Source organism: Myxine glutinosa, chromosome 7 (genome assembly GCF_964187855.1).
Source record: "Myxine glutinosa chromosome 7, kmMyxGlut1.1, whole genome shotgun sequence".
NCBI lineage: Eukaryota > Metazoa > Chordata > Myxini > Myxiniformes > Myxinidae > Myxine > Myxine glutinosa.
This window is the reverse complement of record NC_136267.1, coordinates 155,443,140-155,466,766: the sequence shown is the minus strand read 5'-3', so window position 1 is coordinate 155,466,766 and position 23,627 is coordinate 155,443,140. Positions and strand designations below refer to the sequence as shown.

The following is a 23,627-nucleotide window of genomic DNA, read 5'->3' as shown; positions in this document are numbered from 1 at the left end:
ATTTGTTCAGACCAGGCCGTCCCAGCAAGTTCAGCCCGAGAGCAGACCACAAGATGCTGAAAGAAGTGTCTAAGAATCCCAGAATATCATCACGGGACCTACAGGTAGCTCTTGCCACTGTTGATGTCAAAGTGCACGAGTCTACCATTAGAAAGAGGCTGCACAAATTTGATCTACATGGGAGGTGTGCTAGGAGGAAACCTTTGCTGTCCAGAAAGAACATCAGGGCAAGACTAAAGTTTGCCAATGAACACCTAGGCAAAGACCAGCACTTCTGGAACAATGTGCTCTGGACAGATGAGTCAAAGGTAGAGCTATTTGGCCGCAGTACCAGAAGACATGTTTGGCAAAAACCAAAGACAGCATTTGACCACAAGAACATGATACCAACTGTAAAGCATGGTGGTGGAAATATTATGGTTTGGGGCAGCTTTGCTGCATCAGGGCCTGGGCAGCTCACCATCATAGAATCCACTATGAATTCTTCATTGTACCAGAGGGTGCTTGAGGATAATGTGAGGCCATCTGTCGGAAAGTTGAAGCTCAACCAAAGGTGGACCTTGCAACATGACAATGACCCTAAACGTACCAGTAAATCCACCAAGGAATGGCTGAAAAGAAAGAAATGGAGGGTTCTGGAATGGCCAAGTCAAAGCCCGGATCTAAATCCCATCAAGATGTTCTGGGGGGATTTGAAACGAGCTGTGCATGCAAGAAACCCTTCAAACATCGCACAGCTGAAAGAATTCTGCATGGAGGAGTGGGCAAAAATTTCTCCCAGTCGATGACAGAGACTGGTAGACAGTTATAAGAAACGCCTACTTGAGGTTGTTTCTGCCAAAGGGGGCAATACCACCTTTTAGAGCCAAGGGTGTACTTACTTTTTCCACATGCAAAATTTGCATTTATGGTTATTTAAATTATACGATGGACTACAAAATGTAAATGTTTCATGATATTTGTTATATTATATCACCTTTATCTATCAATATTGTTGAAATGAAGATCAAATAGCTGTATGTTGAAATATGTTGAAAAAGTCAAAATTTACATGGGGTGTACTTACCTTTTCACGTGACTGTATATGCATGAAAACCACACACATCGGAAGTTATCATGATCATTTGAGGTGTTTGTTTGATGAACTTCTATGCACTCCTGCACCGATGAACTGAATTAGTTTGAAGCGAATCAGCTCATGAAGGGATTGCTGGTTTGTAATATGGGTTCTCTTAATTTAGGGGTGTTGTAAGACGTATTTGGCAGAATTATCTATCTATAATTCCAGCAATCTCTGTGTGTATGTTTGTATGTTTGTATGTTTGTATGTTTGTATGTTTGTATGTATGTTTGTCTGTGACCGCTGTTTCTCGACAACTACCGGTCCGATATACTTGAAACTTGCCAGGTATATTGCTGGGGACCCGAGGATGTGCCTTTTCAAGGTTTTAAATTAATCGCAGAAGTAGTTACCGAGCTATGTCCAAAAAACGATTCAACCAATCAGAGAGCAGCGAGCTATCACGTGTGCCGAACGTGGCGAACAGACTCTGCCTCGGATGGCACATTTGAGAGCGTATTCATTTATTTCACGTTGGAAAACTATGTTGCCGTTAAACTATGTTTTAAAACTAATTAAAACTAATTTGCGATTCATCGTAACTGTGATTTGCGACCTTCCGGACAGTCAAATGAGGACGTCACTTCCGGACTTACGGATAGTCATAGTGACGCTGAACGTGGCGAGCAGACGCTGCCTCGGACGGCACATTTGAGAGCGTATTCATTTATTTGACGTTGCAATCTGTGTTGATTGTTGTAAGGTACGATCGATTGTAGTACATACATATTTATATTTTGTACATATTCATTACGGGCACGTCACGGGTACGGGTACGGTACCGGGTACGGTACGGTTACGGGTACGCCACGTACGGGCACGTATATTGCTGGGGACCTGAGGATGTGCCTTTTCAAGGTTTCATATTAATCGGAGAAGTAGTTACCGAGCTATGGCGATTTAGCCGTTCGCCGTTCGCTTTGGCTTTGCGAATGGACCAAACCATTCATGTAAATAGAGGGGGGGGGGGGGGGTTCTGTGGTCGTTCGCTTTGGCTTTGCGAATGGACCAAACCATTTCATGTAAATAGAGGGGGGGGGTTCTGTGGTCGTTACTGCCACGCGGTTTGGAATGTTTTTCCGAACGGGCACCCACGTACGGGCATGCCCTAGTAAATGCAATGCATACTTCTTGCCAATATAATTATTGTAGATATAAATAAATTGCTTGTATGATGATAAATGCAGGCACACGAAATAACTGTCTGAATTAGCTACAGTATGCACACCATGAAGACTGTATAGCTGATATTTATGCTGCCTATAAAATCAAGGATGAAGCAGTTTGAACTTAAATATATCTATCTATAATTCCAGTAATCTCTGTGTGTATGTGTGTGTGTATGTGTGTGTGTCTGTGTGTTTGTCTGTGACCGCTGTTTCTCGACAACCACGGGTCCGATGTACTTGAAACTTGCCAGGTATATTGCTGGGGACCTGAGGATGTGCCTTTTCAAGGTTTCATATTAATCGGAGAAGTAGTTACCGAGCTATGGCGATTTATTTACCAAACTAATCACAGAACAGGTTGCGGGGTAGGCCAGCCAATCACAGAACACGTTGTTGCGTAGGCGTGGCCGATGTGAGAGCGCGTGCGCCATTACGGATAGTAATTCGAGGCGTAGCGGGCGCCATTTGGAGGAGCTGGGAGGACTCAGTCGTGATAGAGTGAGCCTGAGTGAGTATATCAAGACAAGAACAAGATCTAGAAGGAGGTATGTACGGTGCGATTCATATAATATATTGTTTAGTTATCGTCGATGAGGAATTTGGGGTCGGAATGGGTGATCGGCCTGGGTGACTGGGTCTCGACTAGATGCTGGGCCGCACCAAGGAACGGGCACCCACGTACGGGCACGTCCTAGTATTATAAAAGGAGACATGGCTCTGTCTGTCTGTTGTGCTATAACTTGAGAATGGATTAACACATTTCAATGAAACCAACGTCAGTAGAATCAAGGAACTCCCAGGAAGGTTTGTAATGCAAAAAAAAAAAAAAGAAAAAAAAAAGGAAGTTTTATGATGCAAAAAAATAAAATAAATAAAACAAATTGAAGGAAGGTTTGTGTATGGGTACATCGGGAAAGGTGGCGAAAATGTAAACGCCAACTTGTGACTCTGATTATCCCTGCACGGAGGGCAGGATCTCCCACTAATCCTTTTTTTTTTTAGTCCATCCACCATGCAGCGGGAGATGGGGTTTTGCAATCACTTCTCCATGTCTGTGTGTGTCTTTCTGTCTGTGTCTGTCCGGGTCATAACATTTTTTTTTTTAATCATGTGAGCCTTTCTCATCAAATTTACAACAAAACTTTATTATGAGAACATGGAGAAGACAAAGTAAGAATTTTTTCAAAAGGTCAAATGTCAGTGCCACTTAAAATCATCAATTTTCATCCAATTGACGGGAAATTTGAATTTAACATTGCAGCTTTTCTCGGCCTGGTGTTGGCTTTGCGGTTAGGGTGCCAGCTTGGGATCCTAGGATCCTGGGTTTGAAATTCCGGTCGATCGCTGAATTAACGCCAGGGGGGTTGACTCAGCCTGTCATCCTTCCAAGGTTTGGAAATTGAGTATGGTTCATTGGAGCTTTTCTCATCAAATTTACAACAAAGCTTTATTATGAGAATATGGAGTAGACAAATTAATAATCTGCTCAAAAGATCAAAAGTCAGCGTCACATAAAATGGTCAATTTTCATCCAATTTGATTGAAATTTTAAGAATTTTCACTTTGGGTCACTGAATCTTTTATTTGGACTTGTAATACCTGCTCACACCAGGATTGACGCTATATGATACACATTTACATTAGCATCTCCCATCCTCTTCACTCTGATCCTGGAGGTAATGAAAAAATGTTATTGCCTAAAACTTTCCTGCACAGACCCCAAGTGCAACCACCGGTTTTCAACGCATTCCGTCCAGCGGTTTAAGAATGTATCTAGAAAACAGATCCAAACAAACAAACCCACAAACAAACTAGAACGGTGCTCGGTAGAGTGCAGACCTCCGCCAGGGTGAACAGTTTACGTTTTGTAACCTTCTGATAGGCCGGATGTGGATTCGAACCTGAACCAAAATCGAATCGGCTTGTTCTTGTCACGAACCCAACTTATCCACCTAGTTTTGTCATGTCGTCCACAACTTTTTAAGATATTGTGCTATATATCATGTTTGACCACATCTTTCAATGGTGAAGAATTACTTAAAAAATTCTTGGATCCGGATCGGGATCTTCACCAAAATCTAATAAATGATTTTTTGTCACAATTCCAATCTGTCCATCAAATTTTGTTTGAATCTGTCCACAACATCTTGAGAAATTATTGAAACAAACAGACTGGGGTGAAAACATAACCACAGTCCACCTTCAGCTGTGCAGGCAACAAAACCACAAACAAATAAACAGATACTTCTCGAATAATACATACAATAGTGGGATTAAATTACCTACATTCATTATATTAACTACAATTTACAATTAACTTAATATCTATGTAATATTTTAATGAATTTGGCTCCCGTTTATTGTATTAACAGCGAGGAAATTTGGCGAAAATGTCAGCATAACGATGTTTACTATTTTAATGAATTGAAATAATTATAATTTTAATAATAATAATAATAATTAAATTTTAAATAATTTTAATAATAGTAATAATAATAATATAATAATAATAATAATAATAATATAATAATAATATAACAATTAATTAATTAATTAATATAATTAATAATAATAATAATTTAATTTTAAATAATTTTAATAATAATAATAATAATAATCTATCTATAATTCCAGTAATCTCTGTACGTTTGTACGTTTGTACGTCTGTACGTCTGTACGTCTGTACGTCTGTTTGTCTGTGACCGCTGTTTCTCGACAACCACGGGTCCGATATACTTTTAACTTGCCAGGTATATTGCTGGGGACCCGAGGATGTGCCTTTTCAAGGTTTCATATTAATCGGACAATTACTTACCGAGCTATGTCCAAAAAACGATTCAACCAATCAGAGAGCAGCGAACTATCGCGTGTGCCGAACGTGGCGGACACACTCTGCCTCGGATGGCACATTTGAGAGCGTATTCATTTATTTCACGTTTGCAAACTATGTTGGCGCTATGTTGGCGTTAAACGATGTTTTAAAACTAATAAAAACGAATTTGCGATTCATTCGCTTTCCTGCGCGTTTGTGCACGCGATGGCGATTTCTTTACCAAACTCCGGAAGCCGTTCGCTTTGGACCAAACCATTTCATGTAAATAGAGGGGGGGGATATAATTTTAGATATAGATATAGTACGGGCAATGCCCTAGTAATTTTAATAATAATAATAATTTAATTTTAAATAATTTAAATAATAATAATAAATTTTTAATTTGAATAATAATAATAATTTAATTTAATTTTAATAATAATAATAATAATAAATAATTTTAATGAAAATACATAATATTTTAATGAATTTGGCTCCCGTTTATTGTATTAACAGCGAGGGAATTTGGCGAAAATGTCAGCACAACGTTGTTGACTATTTTCATAGATTTAGGGAAACAACTCAGACAGGGAAACTAGTATAACATCACCATCTGAAGGACAGTGTGCTTTTGAGATTGAGCAAATCCAGAACCAGACAAATCCGAGGCAAGCGTATTAACAATCCTGGCATCCCTCGCCTTTCCACTGAGGCTTCCCATCCAAGTGCTTCACTTTATAAAGTGTCTTGGGCCTAATGCAATAGTTTGGACATAAATCGCATTAATTTTAAGCGCAATAGGAAACTATGGAAAATAAAAAGTGTAAATAATTCAAAACACGAGTCTATGCATCCTTGGCTTGGCTAGTACTTTCATCCTATGCATGAGGACATCTCTCCCTCCATGTATAGCTCTCTTGTTGATAGTAATAAAGGCGGAAAAGAAATGGATTCAACTGTGTGGCTTCTAAGATTGTAGCCCATTACAGGACAAGGTGATTTATTGCTTGGACCTTCATGTAAACTACTCACCTGCATGGCTGTATATTTCGGCAGGCTGTTAACTGGACTGTTTAAAGGGTCAAAAGGATCAGCTCCAAAGGCATCCTTGTTTGTACCTGCAATGTTGACATGAATTTGTTTCTTAGCCACAAGCCGCGTCCTGATAAATCTCAACAATAGCAGGAGGCAACACATTGATGTAAACGACATCACAGTTTCTTCATAATTATAGCCCTATGATGCAGTTTGATGTGACCCTCATGACTTCCACAATGAAAACTCCATATATTGAACAATCTCTCGACTGACTCTTTCATTTCAGAGCAAAAATCAGGATAAAAAACTTTTACTATACTCTGCAAGCCATCTGCTCTCCATCAGCTCCCCACCCTTATATCCCAAACGAGCATGGAGGATGATGTCACTCACCTCTCTCAGCAGCCCTGCTGGGGATGGGTGGGGGGAGTGTAGGAACTGAGGAAGGAGATGGTGGCAAGCCTTGGTTGGTTGGACTGAAGGAAGCTTCCGAGGTCAGGGAAAAAGGCACCATGTCAAATGGGTCTGTCGGAGGGACACCATTGAATGCCTGGGAGGACTGGCCAAGAGGAAAACAATGTGAACAGAGGATAAGCTTGAAGAAGCATTTTCAAGCATGGTTGTGTGATTAAGAGGGCTAGATTTAATTATAAAAACGCTTTCATTGTGACATAGTGAAATAGTTAAGGCAAATCTTCATTATTACATTATTTACATGAGCACAAGTGAGATCGGTAGAATTGTAAACTCTGCTTTTCAATCCACTTTTCGAGTGAATAAAGCTGTTGTAACAATTATTCCATAACTTGCATCAGGTTAAGCACCCAAAATAACCAAAATGACAAATCAAAGTTACCAGATGTACTTATAAATACTGCATTTATATTTTAAAAAAAGAAAAAAGTATATACAGTATATATATATTTCCCGGGTTGAGTCAGAATTTTTTCTCACTAGCCCCACGCAAGAATTTTCTTTCGGTTTCTTAAAGATACATATATTTACATATAGATGTGTGTATATATGTGTGTGTATGTATATATATAAATATATATATATGTATATATATATATATATATATATATATATATATATATATATATATATTGTTGCGGTTTTGAGAACCCACACAGGCAACTTCATTAAAGGTTGCACCTCATAGATGGGCCACAAGCAACACGTAGGTCACCTTAGGACGTTAGTTATTTCATCGTATGTGTTTAGGATAAGGCCATTCCCAATAGTTGCATCTGCATTGTGTAGAACAAATAAGAGTAGGCCCTTCGTCCATTTTGCAGCCTCCCTTCAATCGACGCCATTAAGCGCTATCCTGTCTGTACTCCATCGCCCTCGCAGTTTGTTATGCTTCCTTTGCCAGCAGCATTCGCTGCCGCTGGGCTTCCGCTCAAACCAGCCCAAAAGCCACGAGGTAAGGCCCAAAAAGGGGGCGGAGCGCAAGGGTGGGGGTGTGGCCATGTCAAGCAGCCATCAAGCCGGAGCCCGTAATCCCTCACCTCCCAATCAGGGCTGAGGTGAGATCGCCTGACAGTGTGTGGCTGGACATTCAAGAGGGTTCGCTGGGTGTGGCAATATAACCCTTTGCGCGAGGCCCCCACCTCAGTTATGAGGAGAGAGAGGGCTTGATGAGTTTAACTTTAAAGAGTAAAATGAGTTTAACAACTTATTGATTTATTTTAAACATTTGATTGGGTAAACTTACCATGGATTATAGGAAGATAGCTTGTATGTATACTGTAAATATGTGTATGTTTATATATATATACATACATACATACACATATTTACAGTATACATACAAACTATCTTCCTATAATCAATGGTAAGTTTACCCAATCAAATGTTTAAAATAAATCAATAAGTTGTTAAACTCATTTTACTCTCTTCCTCTCTTTAAGTGGCAGGTGCATACAAATACAACACCTCAAGGCATTCCATATTGAACCTCCTATTTTTGAGCTTTCAACCAGTGCAAGAATAAAAGTCCTCCTTTTGAACCATAACACGGGCTTCTTTCTGCTAGTAACTTTGAAAAGACAAGACACTCCCATAATCACCATCGGATAATATAGAAAGAAAAGGAAAGTTAAAATTATACAAGGAAAGGTCGATGCTGCAAAAAAGTATGTCTGTCTGCCTATACAGAGAATACTATCAATGCCATATCCATGCAGAGAACAACACAACACATATATGACTCATATAATTTGTAATACATATCTGCTTTATAAATATGGGCTCACATGCAGGATTTCCTGGAGGTATGTGCATTAAATTTTAGAGCTATACAGTTTGGATTTGATTCGTCGACCGAGCTATGGACCGTCACCCTGATGTTTCGCATACAGGGCAAAGCATCGTTGTGTGTGCCGTCCAACGGACGTTAATTAAGCTGGAGCAAACTATCTGTCTTCCAGCACTGGTTGTTGTTTGACATGAAGGCTCTCATGGTATCTTCGTGAAGAGGGGGGTGAGCTATCACCTTTGCCCTGAACAAATTCCTGCACCTTTCAATCGAGTATCCTGCAACAGAGTCTCAATCCGCCCAGGATTGGTTCAAGCATTCAAACGCTTTTCAACTTGTGAACATCACATATCTCTGTCAAGTGGATGGGCTTCCAATTATCGTAATAATTATCGTTAATATTAATTATTATTGTATAAATACAGTATTTAGGCTCCAACATGAGAAGGAGACATTACACATGTCAGCCTTATCATCCAATTCCCAAAGAGGCGGTGTACCATATCTGTTTGTGTACCATATCTGTTTGTGTACCATATCTGTTTGTGTACCATATCTGTTTGTGTACCATATCTGTTTCTGTACCATATCTGTTTGTGTACCATATCTGTTTTCAAAGGTTTCACTCATTTGTTTGGGGTGCTGGCGAAAACTCGCGAAACTGTTCAGGCGAAAACTCACACAACAAATGCTGGCAGACAGGTCTAGAGCTTTGTACATCCGATGGACAGCGCACACAATAATGCATTGCCCTACCAGTAAAAGACTAGTGTGGCAGTTTATAGCTTACATATCTAGATATCTCGTGGGTGAGTGTGCATCAGGGCTATCTTTCCTGCTGTGAGATAACTACAGTCATGTGAAAAAGTAAGTACACCCCATGTAAAGTTTTGACTTTTTCAACATATTTCAACATACAGCTATTTGATCTTCATTTCAACAATATTGATAGATAAAGGTGATATAATATAACAAATATCATGAAACATTTACATTTTGTAGTCCATTGTATAATTTAAATAAACATAAATGCAATTTTCGCATGTGGAAAAAGTAAGTACACCCCATGAAATGTTTTTTAAAATCTTTTTAACATATGTGGACATATCAATATTTGATCTTCATTTAAACAGTATCTATAGATAAAGGTCATCTAATCGAAGAAAAACTAATGAAAAATTGACTTTGCAATAATTTATTCAACAAAAAATTGTTCCACAGCATGCGCAGCTCGTTTCAAATCCCCCCACAACATCTCGATGGGATTTAGATCCGGGCTTTGACTTGGCCATTCCAGAACCCTCCATTTCTTTCTTTTCAGCCATTCCTTGGCATTTTCCATTTTCAGCCAATTTCCATTTCAGCCATTTTCAGCCAATCTTCCGGATTTACTGGAATGTTTAGGGTCATTGTCATGTTGCAAGGTCTACTTTCGGTTGAGCTTCAACTTTCCGACAGATGGCCTCACATTATCCTCAAGCACCCTCTGGTGAAATGAAGAATTCAAAGTGGATTATATGATGGTGAGCTGCCCAGGCCCTGATGCAGCAAAGCTGCCCCAAACCATAATATTTCCACCACCATGCTTTACAGTTGGTATCAGGTTCTTGTGGTCAAATGCTGTCTTTGGTTTTCGCCAAACATGTCTTCTGGTACTGTGGCCAAATAGCTCTACCTTTGCCTCATCTGTCCAGAGCACATTGTTCCAGAAGTGCTGGTCTTTGCCTCGGTGTTCATTTGCAAACTTTAGTCTTGCCCTGATGTTCTTTCTGGACAGAAAAGGTTTCCTCCTGGCACGCCTCCCATGAAGATCAAATTTGTGCAGCCTCTTTCTAATGGTAGACTCATGCACTTTGACATCAACAGTGGCAAGAGCTACATGTAGGTCCCGTGATGACATTCTGGGGTTCTTAGAGACTTCTTTCAGCATCTTGCGGTCTGCTCTCGGGCTGAACTTGCTCGGGCGGCCTGGCCTGAAGAAGTTGGCAGTTGTTTGGAATCTTCTCCACTTGTAGATGATCTTCCGGACAGTCGAATGATTGATTTCAAATTGTTTGGAGATCTTTTAAAATCCTTTCCCAGACTCGTAGGCATCTATAACCTTCTTTCTGAACGCCTCAGAGAGCTCTTTTGATCTAGGCATGGTGACGCTGCACACTTCAACAACAAAGAGCAAACCAAACTAAATGTCTGAGCTTTAAATAAGACAGGTTCCACCAAGGTCCTCTCTCACGATGTTCTAATCATTTGCACCTGAGCTGGTGCACCTGATTCTAATTTTAGGTATTTTAAGTAGTGATAAATGTAGGGGTGTGCTTCCTTTTTCCACATGTGAAATTTGCATTTATGTTTATTTAAATTATACAATAGACTACAAAATGTAAATGTTTCATAATATTTGTTATATTATATCACCTTTATCTCTCAATATTGTTGAAATGAAGGTCAAATAGCTGTATGTTGAAATATGTTGAAAAAGTCAAAACTTTACATGGGGTGTACTTACTTTTTCACGTGAATGTATATACACAAGAGTTTGGATCCAAAAAAATTAAGCCAGTGTGCTCCTTCGAGATTTACATTGGGCTGGCTTGATGGCCTAAATGGATGCCCTCTCGTCTAAGATGTCTAGCCTGGGTTCAAATCTCGGCCCAGCTATAAACTGTCATACCCGCGTTTCATAGGCGGAATGATTCATCAATGTGTGCCGTCCCTCACATGGACGTTAAATTTGGTGTTCCATATGCCATCATTAGTTGGTGAACGTTTGCGATCCCAAGGTGTTCTTTGTGGAGCAGGCGATCTGTCGCCAATACCCTGACCAACTTCAAAATTACACCATAACCAACATGGGACATTGCATCTGTGGCACAGACGTGGTCCCAGCAATGATGCAAACCAGTAGCCATGCACATACTGCATATGAAACGATGATGAGATTTAAATGAAGGGAGACTTTGAGAGAGGTCAACAGGGCATTATTATGGACAGCTACAGAAAAGGGTTAGTGATATCCAGAGGTGGGCGGTCCGCTTCGAAAGTCCGCTTATCCGCTTATCCGCTGCAGCGGACTAACGTTTTCGAAGCGGATAAGCGAATCGGAACAACCCCCGGAAACCGAAGCGGATAAGCGTAAGCGGACTACCGAAAAATTAAAGCGCATCGCGATTCGCCAAATCAGCTGTTAGCCTGAGCCGTTACTCTAGAATTGTGAATATTTATTTAAGTGAATAATAAGTGAAACCCTAACAACTCGGCTCTTGCGACATAACGCATTATATCATAACGTTATGTTCACGTCATGGTTTACGACATGGTTGTAACATAACGCATTACATCATGACGTTATGTTCACGTCATGGTTTACGGCATGTTCACGACACCATGACGAATAAACGGCAGTCCGTTGGCCCGCCATCTTGTTGACTTGTTTGTGTCTGAATAACCAAACGTTACAGCTCTCGCCCAATCTCTTCCCGCTCGAGTCGAGTTCCGTGATGCTTGGGTAACTCTGTTTCTCAGGCATAACACGCCGCTCCCGAGCGCGTGTTCAGCTACGGGTCGGACATCCTCAGGCCTAAGAGGTCGGCCCTGGCTGCACCGAACTTCGAGGCCCTCGTCTTCATGAAGGGCAACCTCCAAATCCTCAAGAAGGCCCACGAGGTGGAGGAGGAAGACGAGGACTAGTCAACAGACTGCTAGTGCTAGTCTGTTGACTAGTAGACTCTCTTGTCAAAGAAAGGACGGGCAAATTGATTTTTCTTTAATGTAACTTGCATATATTAAAATTATATTTAAATTAACTGTAGAGTAGAGTAGAGTCGAGTGGAAAACTTTATTTCAATAAATTTTGAATAAATTTTATTTAAATAAAAATGTATATTTTTGATCTTAAAAGCTTTGTTTGTCTTTGTAGTAGTTAGAAATGGCTATTTAGGCTTAAAAAGCATTAAATTCCCTTTAGAAACGTCAAAAATCGCTTTAAAAACGTCGAAGCGCTTTTAAAAAATCGAATCGAAGCGGATAAGCGGATAAGCGGTAAGCGGACTAAGATTTTCGGCCGCTGAAGCGGATAAGCGAATCGGACTACACGGGCTGGCGGAGCGGATAAGCGGTAAGCGGACTTAAAATTTTCCGAATCGCGCCCACCTATGGTGATATCAATACCATTAATGGAAAGTGTTGTTTTCTATTTCATGTCCTCATCAACAAGACAGAATAACATATCGTAAACTTTAGTGAGAAGCCCTTTCTTGGCACTTCAATTAAAGCTGGAGCTTGTGAAAGAAAAGGAGAGAAAGCAATACAGAGATTTGCACAAACATCCAGAAAAAGTACAGGAAGAATGAATGTTTGAAGAGAATCTCTGGAGGTTGAAGGCAAAGTGGGACTTCGAGCAGATAGAGAAAACACAGAAGCAGTGGGTGAAGCAGAAAGGTCCAAAGAAAGGCGTGCAGGGTGCTTGAGGTAACGCCGAGGCCAGGAGAAATTCTGCAGGCAGAGGAGGCAATAGTAAGTTCGTCAGTAATGTAGCTGCTGGTGGGAGGACACTTGCATGAAGGTTGCAACAAACTCCAGGCATAATCACAGGTACCAGCGCACTGAAGTCTGGGATACGTTCACACTGCCAATGAAAGGTGAGCAGCCTCATATGGCTGAGGATATGGTAAACTACAGTGTGTTTCTGCTGCAGAGTAAAAATAACTAATAACTTTAGTTTCTCCACCCAAAACTTTTTCCAGACCGACATTTTCCTCTTTAGCTAAAATTCCAAAACCTACAGTGCACCCAATTCCCGCACCGCCTTGTTGCACAATCATACTTCAACAAATTCCTGTAGAAAGAGAGAAGAAAAATAGGAAAAGCAGAGAGAGAGAGAGAGAGTGAGAGAGGGAGAAGAGAGAGAGAGAGAGAGGGAGAAGAGAGAGCGAGAGAGAGGGAGAAGAGAGAGCGAGAGAGAGGGAGAAGAGAGAGCGAGTGAGAGAGGGAGAACAGAGCAGGAGAAGAGAGAGCAAGAGAGAGAGGGAGAAGAGAGAGCAAGAGAGGGAGAAGAGAGAGCGAGAGAGAGAGAGAGAGAGAGGGAGAAGAGAGAGCGAGAGAGAGGGAGAAGAGAGGGAGAAGAGAGAGAGGGAGAAGAGAGAGAGGGAGAGAGAGAGAGAGAGAGAGAGAGAGAGAGAGAGAGAGAGACAGAGAGAGAGAGAGAGAGATGGAGAAGAGAGAGCGAGAGAGAGAGAGAAGAGATAGAAGAGAGAGCGAGAGAGAGGGAGAGAGAGAGAGAGAAGAGAGAGCGAGAGAGAGGGAGAAGAGAGAGAGAGAGGAAGGGGGAATAGACTGCGAGAGAGAGGGAAAAGAGAGCGCGAGAGAGAGATGGAGAAGAGAGCGCGAGAGAGATGGAGAAGAGAGAGCGAGAAAGGAGAGAGGGAGAGAGAGAAGAGAGAGGGAGAATAAAAAAATAATTTACTAATGATTGTGTTTATATGGAGGTAAAACCGTTCAGAGTAGTGCAATTAAAAAATATATTTTTTTGCCAGAGGGCGCTAATATTCTCGAAGATTAATAAAAGGAGGTGGAGATTCAGGCTAATCATTCTGATCACGTATGTTTCGACCTTCAAATTCATCCCCAACAACTGCATAAATAAAACCCACCAAAAACTCTGAATGCTGCTAAATATTTTGATTTTTAATTGTTAGTAGGCCTTTGTATTAAGGACATTTTAAGCAGAGTTATTGTTAAAGTTAAAAGTTCTCTTAAAGTTATCTCTTAAATCTCTTATCTCTTAAAGTTATTCTCTTAAAGTTAAAGTCTCTTAAACTTAAAGTTATTAAATCTCTTAAAGTTAAAATGTAAAACAAATACTTCCCAACTGAAGCCATTCTATGCAAGACAACCTTCTCCGCATTATGTTTAGTTTTGGATGTGCATTTACACTCAAATGGAGAAGAGGAGGAATGAATTTTTTAAATGGTATTACTGGTATTTATTTCTGCATTTGATTCATATTATCATTTCGCACAATAAAATCCCTCTTTGGAACGTTTTATGGATGTTACGAAATAAGACAAGACAAAAGGAATGCACTTTTTAAAGGACTAGCATTAATGACAATTACAATACACCACCTTGCATTGAAGTCCAAATAGCACATACAGTACTAAAGTCAAAATCTTTCACCGAATTAACTTATCTTTGGTTTTGTGTGAAAAGTTAATGTAAAAATTAATGAATCCTAAGTTTGTTTGTTTTTTTAGTTGAATTCTGTGCAAGAAAGTAATATTTTGTGAGTGTATGTGGGGCTTAAAGCAATGATGATCTGGTGCCATCGTGTGGCAAATGACAAGTCTAGCGCAGACGAGTGAATAGGATATCACAGCAAATTAAAACATGTCCTCATTGGTGTCATATTTAAAATACCCTGTGAGTAACAGCAACTACGCTTTGCAGTTCATATAAGGACCCTTCTAACATCATGTTGGGATATAGCACACAATGTCGTGAAGGACAAGGATTGCATATACACAGGAATTGATATGTAAGGCGGCTCGTCAGAAGGACCATGGATCCCAGAGAATAAAAATTAGCCCAATGTTGCCATTGGTAGAGAAATAATGCACAGTTGCAGAACCTTTTGCGTTTCCACTTTTCACACATCCATCTCTACCACACGGTATGAAATATGAGTAATTTGATGGATTTTGGATGACCACAATCCCACAATCCAATCTCATAAGGCGTTCGCTACCTCCAGATTCAACGATGTAAATTTTTACTTTTCCATTGACTGAAGGCTCAAAGAGGAGCTTGCATGTAAACTACATGCAGGACAAGGACATTAGTACACATCGATGTACTTTAACCTGAAGTATCTTGACATTTAATAAACAATGGACAAACACATATGGTACATGGGATTTGATCCTGGGTTCTGATGATGTGGGATGGCAGGATGGCCGAGAAGTATGCACAATCGCCCCTAAGCTGTCTAACTTGGGTTAGAATCCCGACCAGCTATAATCTTGTCATCCCAGTGTTTCACAGGCAGGATGATTCATCAATGTGTGTACCGTCTGTCCCTCGGATGGACATTAGTCAAAGTGAATTTCTATACACAAAGAATTAAGTTAAGCACCCCCCCCCGTTTTTTTTACAACCTCGCACATTACAAGTTTGTTGTCGTCAAAACAGTGTAATATACCCATGATATTGCTATATTTTCTGGAGAAGTGATATTATGGTCACATAAAAACATAACAATCATGCCGTTTTCAATATTTTATTCTGAATAATTTAAGGTGAAATTTTTTGGGAATTTTAGGCATATTTTCACCTCAATTTAAGTATGGAGCTATAGGTCCATCACGGACAGTGTGGATGACGTTTATGTTTTCTAACGTACAGTCATTGTTCTGAGAAGACCTCTAGCGATCTTTGCGTCAATAACGTGTGTAGGACCCACGTGATCGGATCACTGACTCAACCCTACGTCTCATAGACCCTGTAAGCCGTCGTATGCGTTGCTGTGGCAGGTTGTTCCATTCCCGATGTAATGCACGTTCCAATTCATCCAGATTGGCTATTGGAGGGACCATCTTCGCAATTTGTCGTCCCAACATGTCCAAAACGTGCTCGAGGGGGTTCAGGTCAGGACTGTACGCAGGCCAGGGGGTGGTTGTCACAGCACCTTGCTCCAGCAAGGCTCGGACGCGTCTCGCACGGTGAGGCCTGGCGTTGTCATCCATGAAGATGGGTCTGCTGGCGAGGGTGTGGTCATCGAAGTGCGGGATTACGGTGGTATTCAGGATTTCCTCGGCATATCGCTCTCCGTTGAGGTTACCTCGCACAGTTATCAGGTCCAACTTACAGTCATGGGAGAAGCATCCCCAGACCATAATCGAGCCACCACCAAAGGGTACCGTTGGTTGAATGTTTTTAGGTGCATACGCGGTGTTTTTGTGGCGCCACACCCGAACACGCCCATCTGTCACGTACAGCAAGAACCGGCTTTCATCCGACCAATGAACTCGCCTCCAAGACCGGATGTTCCATCCACGTCGCGCTAGGCACCATGCCAAACGCTCCCTCTGATGTCGTTCGAGTAGCCTTGGACGCTTGATCACTCGTCTTGACCTTAAACCGGCCGATTTCAGGCGGTTCCTCACGGTACGGTGACATAGCCTTCTGTTGGGCAGCCAGTTGTCCTTCAGGAAATGGCTCGAGGCGAAGGGATATCGTCGCACCAGTCTCAAAAGCGCTCTATCTTGGCGGACTGTTGTCACGCGAGGTCTTCCAGACCTTGGGCGGTCCTTCACCGCATCCGTTTCCTGGTGTTTCTGCACCAACCGACTGATCACCGAATGGTGGTAACCAAACGTTCGAGCTACAGCTTTTCTGGACATTCCAGACTCGATCATGCCTATTATCCGCCATCGTTCTCCGTCCGACAACCGTCTACGAGCCACCATTACGAGAAAATGACCATGTAACCCCCACACGAGCTCAGGCGTGACTTGCAATAACCCGTGATGATAGTGCATTTACAGAAAATCACGACCACGTGGATGATAACACGTGCTGCACGAGCGATGGGCGTCACGGATGAGTGCACTCATCTGCATTTCATCAATGGATAATTGCTAATGTCATACCAATCATTATTTGATCTCACATACCTTAGAATATATGCCAATGTATACATATACACAAAGAATATATATTAGGGGGTGCTTACCTTAATTCGTTGTGTAGGGGTGCTTAACTTAATTCTTTGTGTATATAATGATGACTTAAAATAGCATGGTCATTTCAGGATTTGGTTAGGCAATAAACAAAGAAGAAGACGCCATGCAGGGCATGATACTTGCAAAATCCACTCCGCCCCTCCCCACCCCCCCAGAAAGGTTGCCATTAATCCAGGAAATTGTCCATTTCATAAAAATTAAAATTGACGATCTTTATCAAAGCTCGATCTTGATGAAAGGGTCAATAGGATGAAAAGTGACGATTTTCAAGATGAAAATAGATGATTTTGGAAGTTTGACCTTGAGTTGACCTTTGACCTTTTGACCTCAAAAATAGTTGGTTTCCTAATTTAGTGACTCGATATACAAACGCTGTTCACTTTCAAGTCAATCTGATGAAAATTGGCGATTTCAGAAATTTGACCTCCACATGACATTTGACCTCAAAATGAATAGGCTTCTCAATTGTGACGACCTCTACAACTTGATGAAGTTTCATGATGATCGGTTTAGAATTGTGACCTGTCGGTGAGTGACAAACAGACAAACAGACAAACAGACAAACAAAAAATAACAAACGCAACCGACCAATACACTTGAAAAATCTTCGATTTTGCAAGTAATAATCAAATAAAAAAACTGCATAATTTCTCCGAAATTAGAGAATGTGAATTTTTCTTTTAATAAGCAAGCATTCCACCTCTTCCTCATCCCTGACTTTGCATTCCCTTTGACATTTTCTTCAAGTGAGAATTTTTGGGATGGAATCTCAAACAATCATGGGGCTCTGAATGCTCTTCTCTTTTGACAATTAATTTCATTGCTTAATTCATGATTTTTTTTTTTTTTTTTTTACTGTTGTTTTCAAACAAAATTTAGCAACATAGTAGTGTTTTAGCACACAAAATTGGTGCAAAAAGTAAACTTTTTGTAGTAAAAAAAAAGAAGTAAAAACATTACTTTACAAAAAGTAATCTTTTTGCACTTGTTTGGCCTCCCCCATCTAATTAGCACTTAGTTGACGGTGCTGGGTGATCCCAATGAACTCGCAGACCCAAATCCCACTTAATGTCCCGATTTCTTCACCATCTCCTGAAATACTTGTAAGTCATGTAAAGTACATGGATGTCTCCTAACGTCCACACGTCCTCACCGATATGTTGGTTGCTATGTGAACAAGCTCCTCCAGCAGCCTTAGATCATTCTAGAAAAGGAAAGACTGTTCGAAAGCACATGATCACATGAGACAAACACTCTCAAAAATGTGTCGTCGTTCTGTTACAAAGTCACAAGAGAGGAGTGAGGTCGATGTACAGATCATACAACAGAATGCACAAAGTCAACTTTGAAATGCGAAGATGTGATAAGAATTCCTTCATTTGCATCACAATTTTTCTCCATCGTGATTGAGCTCACTCAAGCAACAGCAGATGCTCTTCAAGTTAGTGGAGCTGGCTAGTTTCCATGAGCATGACAATCATGCTTGAGATAAAGAGTTCCAAAATCAGGTCTCTGCTCATTAGATGATGCAGTGGAGTCTGAGACAGCTGTCTTCGTGTGCGGCATTTACAAGGGAAATTGAAAAGCAAAAAAACAACAAAAAAAAACAACTTGTTGGTTTAAATTAATGGAGCACTAAGTTCACAGCTCTCCTCTAAGGCAATGCTTGTTGTTTGTTTAAACGAGGGGGGAAACAACGGAATGTAGCTTATTTATTTAGCCGTAAAGAAAGGTCACTGAAAATAACGAAGCAACCCTTTGCCTCCACAAGCACTTGTTGGCATCTCTTTCAAGCAGAAGAAAACTCGAGCCCTTACAAGACGCACTCATTTATTTTTTCAAGTAAATAATTTCATTTAATGCTCAATCGTGTTTTTCATCAACAATCTGCAGGAGCAGCGACTACTTCTCACTCCACAATGAACTGATATTGAAATACAAAAAATTGTCCTTTTTGTACAAAACGTCCTTAGATAAAACTAGGGGGGCTAACTCAGCCTGCCATCCCCCCGAGTTTGGCAAAATGAGGCCAGGGTTTCTGGAAACAGAGTGGCACTGCATCAGCGGAACAGCCGTACTCCCAGCAATGATGCAACGAGCAGCGAGAGGCTGCATACTAAATAATAAAAAATGTCCATTCTGTACTGACAGCTAATTGGCCCAAAAAACTTTAATTACCAATGAAATTGTGATTGCAAAAGAAAGTCAACTGCTTGTAAGAGACATGTAGTACCGTGTACCTAAAATGGGGGGACTGGACATAAAAAGTACTCTTGTTCTGCAATTGCAAAACATATGCATATAAATACCAAGAAGCAAAAGCTTACCTTCTGTACTCTTGCCTCATATCCATATTTTGATCTCAAATCCAAATTTCTTGATTATATAGCAATAATACATTTCACTTCACTGTTCCAATACTTATGGAAGGCACTGTCTGAATCAATATTACAAAAGTTGCTGTGTGTGTGTTGCACCTGACAAATATTATTCTAGGAGTATTGTTTTCAGTGAGAGAAGTTTAATGTTCATTGTAGACTCCATGCTCAGTGTTCTTATGATTGACATTTGATCACTTGGTGGTCGTTTTTTGTGACATTTCATTTCTTTATATTAACATTTAAATCAAGTAAATTTAACCTTTTAAACCTTTGGTATGAGTTTCTGCCATTCAAAGGTTCATCTCAAAGAGACAACATTTTAACCATCCAAAAAATTCTCGCATCCTGTAAAAAAGTGTGAAATTCAGTGACTTACCCCAGAGTGCACAATTACTTGTGATTTTCCGAAAGTTTCCTCTAATTCAGCAACTCTCTTTTTGAGTGCAAGGTTTTCAGTTTGTAAAACAGACACCTGGGAAATTGAAAAGTGCATGACATTGTTGATGGTGGAAGTACAACCTTTGATCATTTTTGATACACCTGCATTATGCCGGCTTTCTGACTTGAAGAACATTAAAAAAAATTTTGGGACATTTTGAACAATTTTAATTCAATGAAAAATTGAAAACAAAAATTGTCACCGTTTTGACAAAGATCATGGTAATGAAAACCATGAAAACGTTCATATTAAAGGAGACCGTTTTGCATGCATGCATGTGTGAAATGGTCAAAAGAGTGCAAAAAGTACCTGTACAGGAATGTAGTGCAGAGACATTATTGGATATCATTATACTTTTACATAAATCAAACCCAGGCTAGAGAGTTGAAAGGTAAGACCACTACTTCTGCACCACCCTGTCAGAACACATTACAAAATTAATGTTTCAGAACAAAGAAAATCTGTTCTTTGTCATTTCCAGTCGTTTAAATTCACTGTTCCAATACTTATGTTAGCTGTTCCTTATGGCTTATACCAATTAGTTATGCAGGACTGGTAAACTGAGTCAGGAAAGTAATAAAATTATCATCAATAACGTCATTTTTATGTCCTCTTAATTATACGTGTCACCCTAGCTGCAATGAGCAGAAATTCTTCCTTCCCCACTTAAGCGGTGCAATGCTCCATTTCAATTTTGTTTAAATATTATAAATTAATTTAAAAAATTAATATGTCGTGCATAGCACAATACTTGCGGAATCCCTAAAACAAGTTTTTGACGTTTGGCCTATGTTAACCTCAAAAATAATTGGTCGCTGAATTGAGTGACCTGATATGAAAATCCTCTTCAAATTTCAAGTCAATTGGATGAAAATTGAGGATTTCATAAATATCACCTAAGTTGTTGACCTTTGGCTTATGTTGACATTTTGGCATATGTTGACCTCAAAGATTATTGATGGATAAGTTAAATGACCAAGTATGCATATCCTCTTCAAATTTCACGTCAATGGGATGAAAATTGACGGTTTTAGAAAGTTAGCCTATGTTGACCATTTGACCTCAAAAATAATCGGTGGTTAATTGAATTCAGCGACCTGATGAACAAATCCTGCTCAAATTTTAAGTCAATCGGATGAAAATTGAGGATTTCAGAAATATCACCAAAGTTGTTGACCTTTGGTTGACCTTTGGCCTATGCTGACCTTTTAGTCAAAGCTGACCTCAAAAATAATTGGTGGTTGAATTCATTGACCTTATATGCAAATCCACTTCAAATTTCAAGTCAATTGGATGAAAATGGAGGATCGTAGAAATTTGACAAGGGTGTTGGTTGACCTTTGGCCAATTTTGACCTTTTACGTTTTGACCTCAAAATCAATAGGCTTCTTCCTTATGACCACCTTTACCATGTTCTGAAGTTTCATAAATATCACTTTAAAATTGTGGCCTGTCGGCAATTGACAAACAAACAGAACAATAAGACGTCATGCTGAGAAAGATACTTGCAAATTCCACCCCTTCACCCTGAAAAAAGGTTGCAATTGATCCAGCAAATTGTACGTTTCATCAAGATCAAAATTGAAGATCTTGATCAAACCTCAGGTCAATAGGATGAAAAGTGACGATTTTTAGATGAAAATTGTTGATTTTGGAAGTTTGACCTATAGTTGACCTTTGACCTCAAAACAGTTGGTTTGCCAATTCAGAGAGGCACTGCAAATGTTGTTCTATTTTCAAGTCAATCGGATGAAAATTGCTGACTTTTCAGATGAAAATTGTTGATTTTAGAAGTTTGACCTAGAAATGATCTTTGACCTCAAAATAGTTAGTTTGCCAATTCAGAGAGGCACTGCAAATGTTGTTCTATTGTCAAGTCAATTGGATGAAAATTGATGATTTTTCAGATGAAAATTGATGATTTTGGAAGTTTGACCTTGAATTTACCTTTGACATTTTGACCTCAAAAATAGTTGGTTTCCCAATTTAATAACTCAATGTGCAAATGCTGTTCAATTTCCAAGTCAATTGGATTAAAAATGGCGATTTTAGAAATTCGACCTCCAGATGACCTTGGACCTCAAAATCAATAGGCTTCTCAATTGTGACGACCTCTACAACTTGGTGAAGTTTCATGACGATCGGTTTAGAATTGTGACCTGTAGGCCAGTGACAAACAAACAAACAGACAAACAAACAGACAAACAAGAAAACGTCATGCGTAGCACGATACTTGCAAAATCCACCCTCCCCCAAAAGTTTTCCAATGATACATGATGGCCTATGTTGACCTTTTGGCCTATGGTGACCTCAAAAATACTTGGTGGTTGAATTCAGTAACCAGATATGCAAGTCCTCTTCAAATTACAAGTCAATTGGATGAAAATTGAGGATTTTAGAAATTTGGCCTATGTTGACCTTTTGGCCTATGTTCACCTAAAATATAATTTGTGGTTGAATTCAATGACTAGATATGCAAGTCCTTTTCAAATTTCAAGTCAATTGGATGAAATTTGAGGATTTTAGAAATTTGGCCTATGTTGACCATTTGGCCTATGTTGACCTCAAGAATACTTGGTGGTTGAATTCAGTGACCAGATGTGCAAGTCCTCTCCAAATTTCAAGTCAATTGGATGGAAATTGAGGATTTTAGAAATTTGGCCTATGTTGACCATTTGGCCTATGTTGACCTCAAAAATTCTTGGTGGTTGAATTCAATGACCAGATATGCAAGTGGTCTTCAAATTTAATGGCAATCGGATGAAAATTGAGGATTTTAGAAATTTAGCAAAGTTGGTGACCTTTGGCCTATGTTGACCTTTTGACCTATTGACCCCAAAAACAATAGGCTTCTGGCATTTGACCAACTCTACCACCTGGTGAAGTTTGGTGAAGATCGGTTGAAAATTGTGACCTGTAGGCCGGTGAAAAAACTAACAAACAGAGTCACAAACACAACCGACCAATATACTTGAAAAATCTTCGATTTTGCAAGTAACAAACAGACAGAATAACGAATGCAAACGACCAATATCCTTGAAAAATCTTCTATTTTTTTTGAATGAAACTGGAAACGACCAAAAATCTTCGAAAACTAAACTCCAATGCAAACCCCACCTCCCTCCCCTAGTGTACTGTACCAGTGTTCGTCAATGCTAATAAGTACATTTATAACATGCCAATTCAAGATGTTTATTTCATTTTTATTGTGTCCTTAGCTGTAATAAAAAAAGACAATGGCATTTCATGTGATGATTACGTTTTTCAATATGTAAACAAGGCACATTATCCACACATTTAACTGCACAAATGCATTCCATAAATAAACTACAACGGCACTCAGTAGAGAGCATACCTCCGTCTGGTTGGCCATATCACTCAATGGTGAAGAATCACTTAAAAAATTATACGAGCCGGATCCGGATCTTCACCAAAATTGAAGATTCTTCCTCGTCACAAACACAACCGGTCCAACAAGTTTCATCCAAATCCGTCCATAACTTTTTGAGATATCCTGCTATGTATCGTTTTTGGCCCGATCTCCTAATGGTGAAGAATCGTTTTAAAAATTCTAGTAGCCGGATCCGAATCCGGATCTTCACCAAAATCTAATCATTTCGTCCTTGTCACACACACTACATCTCTGCCAAATTTCGTCCGAATCCGT

General features: G+C 39.9%; 1 protein-coding gene across 7 annotated transcripts in view; it reads right to left on the bottom strand.

Moving 5' to 3' along the window:
• Positions 1-23,627, bottom strand: part of GULP1 (GULP PTB domain containing engulfment adaptor 1) — a 104,536-nt gene that overhangs the window by 9,178 nt on the left and 71,731 nt on the right. For 5 of the 7 annotated variants that reach the window (XM_078782449.1, XM_068123447.2, XM_078782447.1 and 2 more), the window contains 3 exons: positions 19,898-19,993; positions 6,533-6,698; positions 6,134-6,219 (listed from right to left, as the gene is read on the bottom strand). In XM_078782449.1, the coding sequence (XP_078638575.1) occupies positions 6,134-6,219; positions 6,533-6,698; positions 19,898-19,993 (348 nt within the window). Of the gene's footprint in view, positions 1-6,133; positions 6,220-6,532; positions 6,699-12,740; positions 12,894-19,897; positions 19,994-23,627 lie in introns of all 7 variants that reach the window. The other 2 variants (XM_068123444.2, XM_068123446.2) reach the window with 1 other exon arrangement.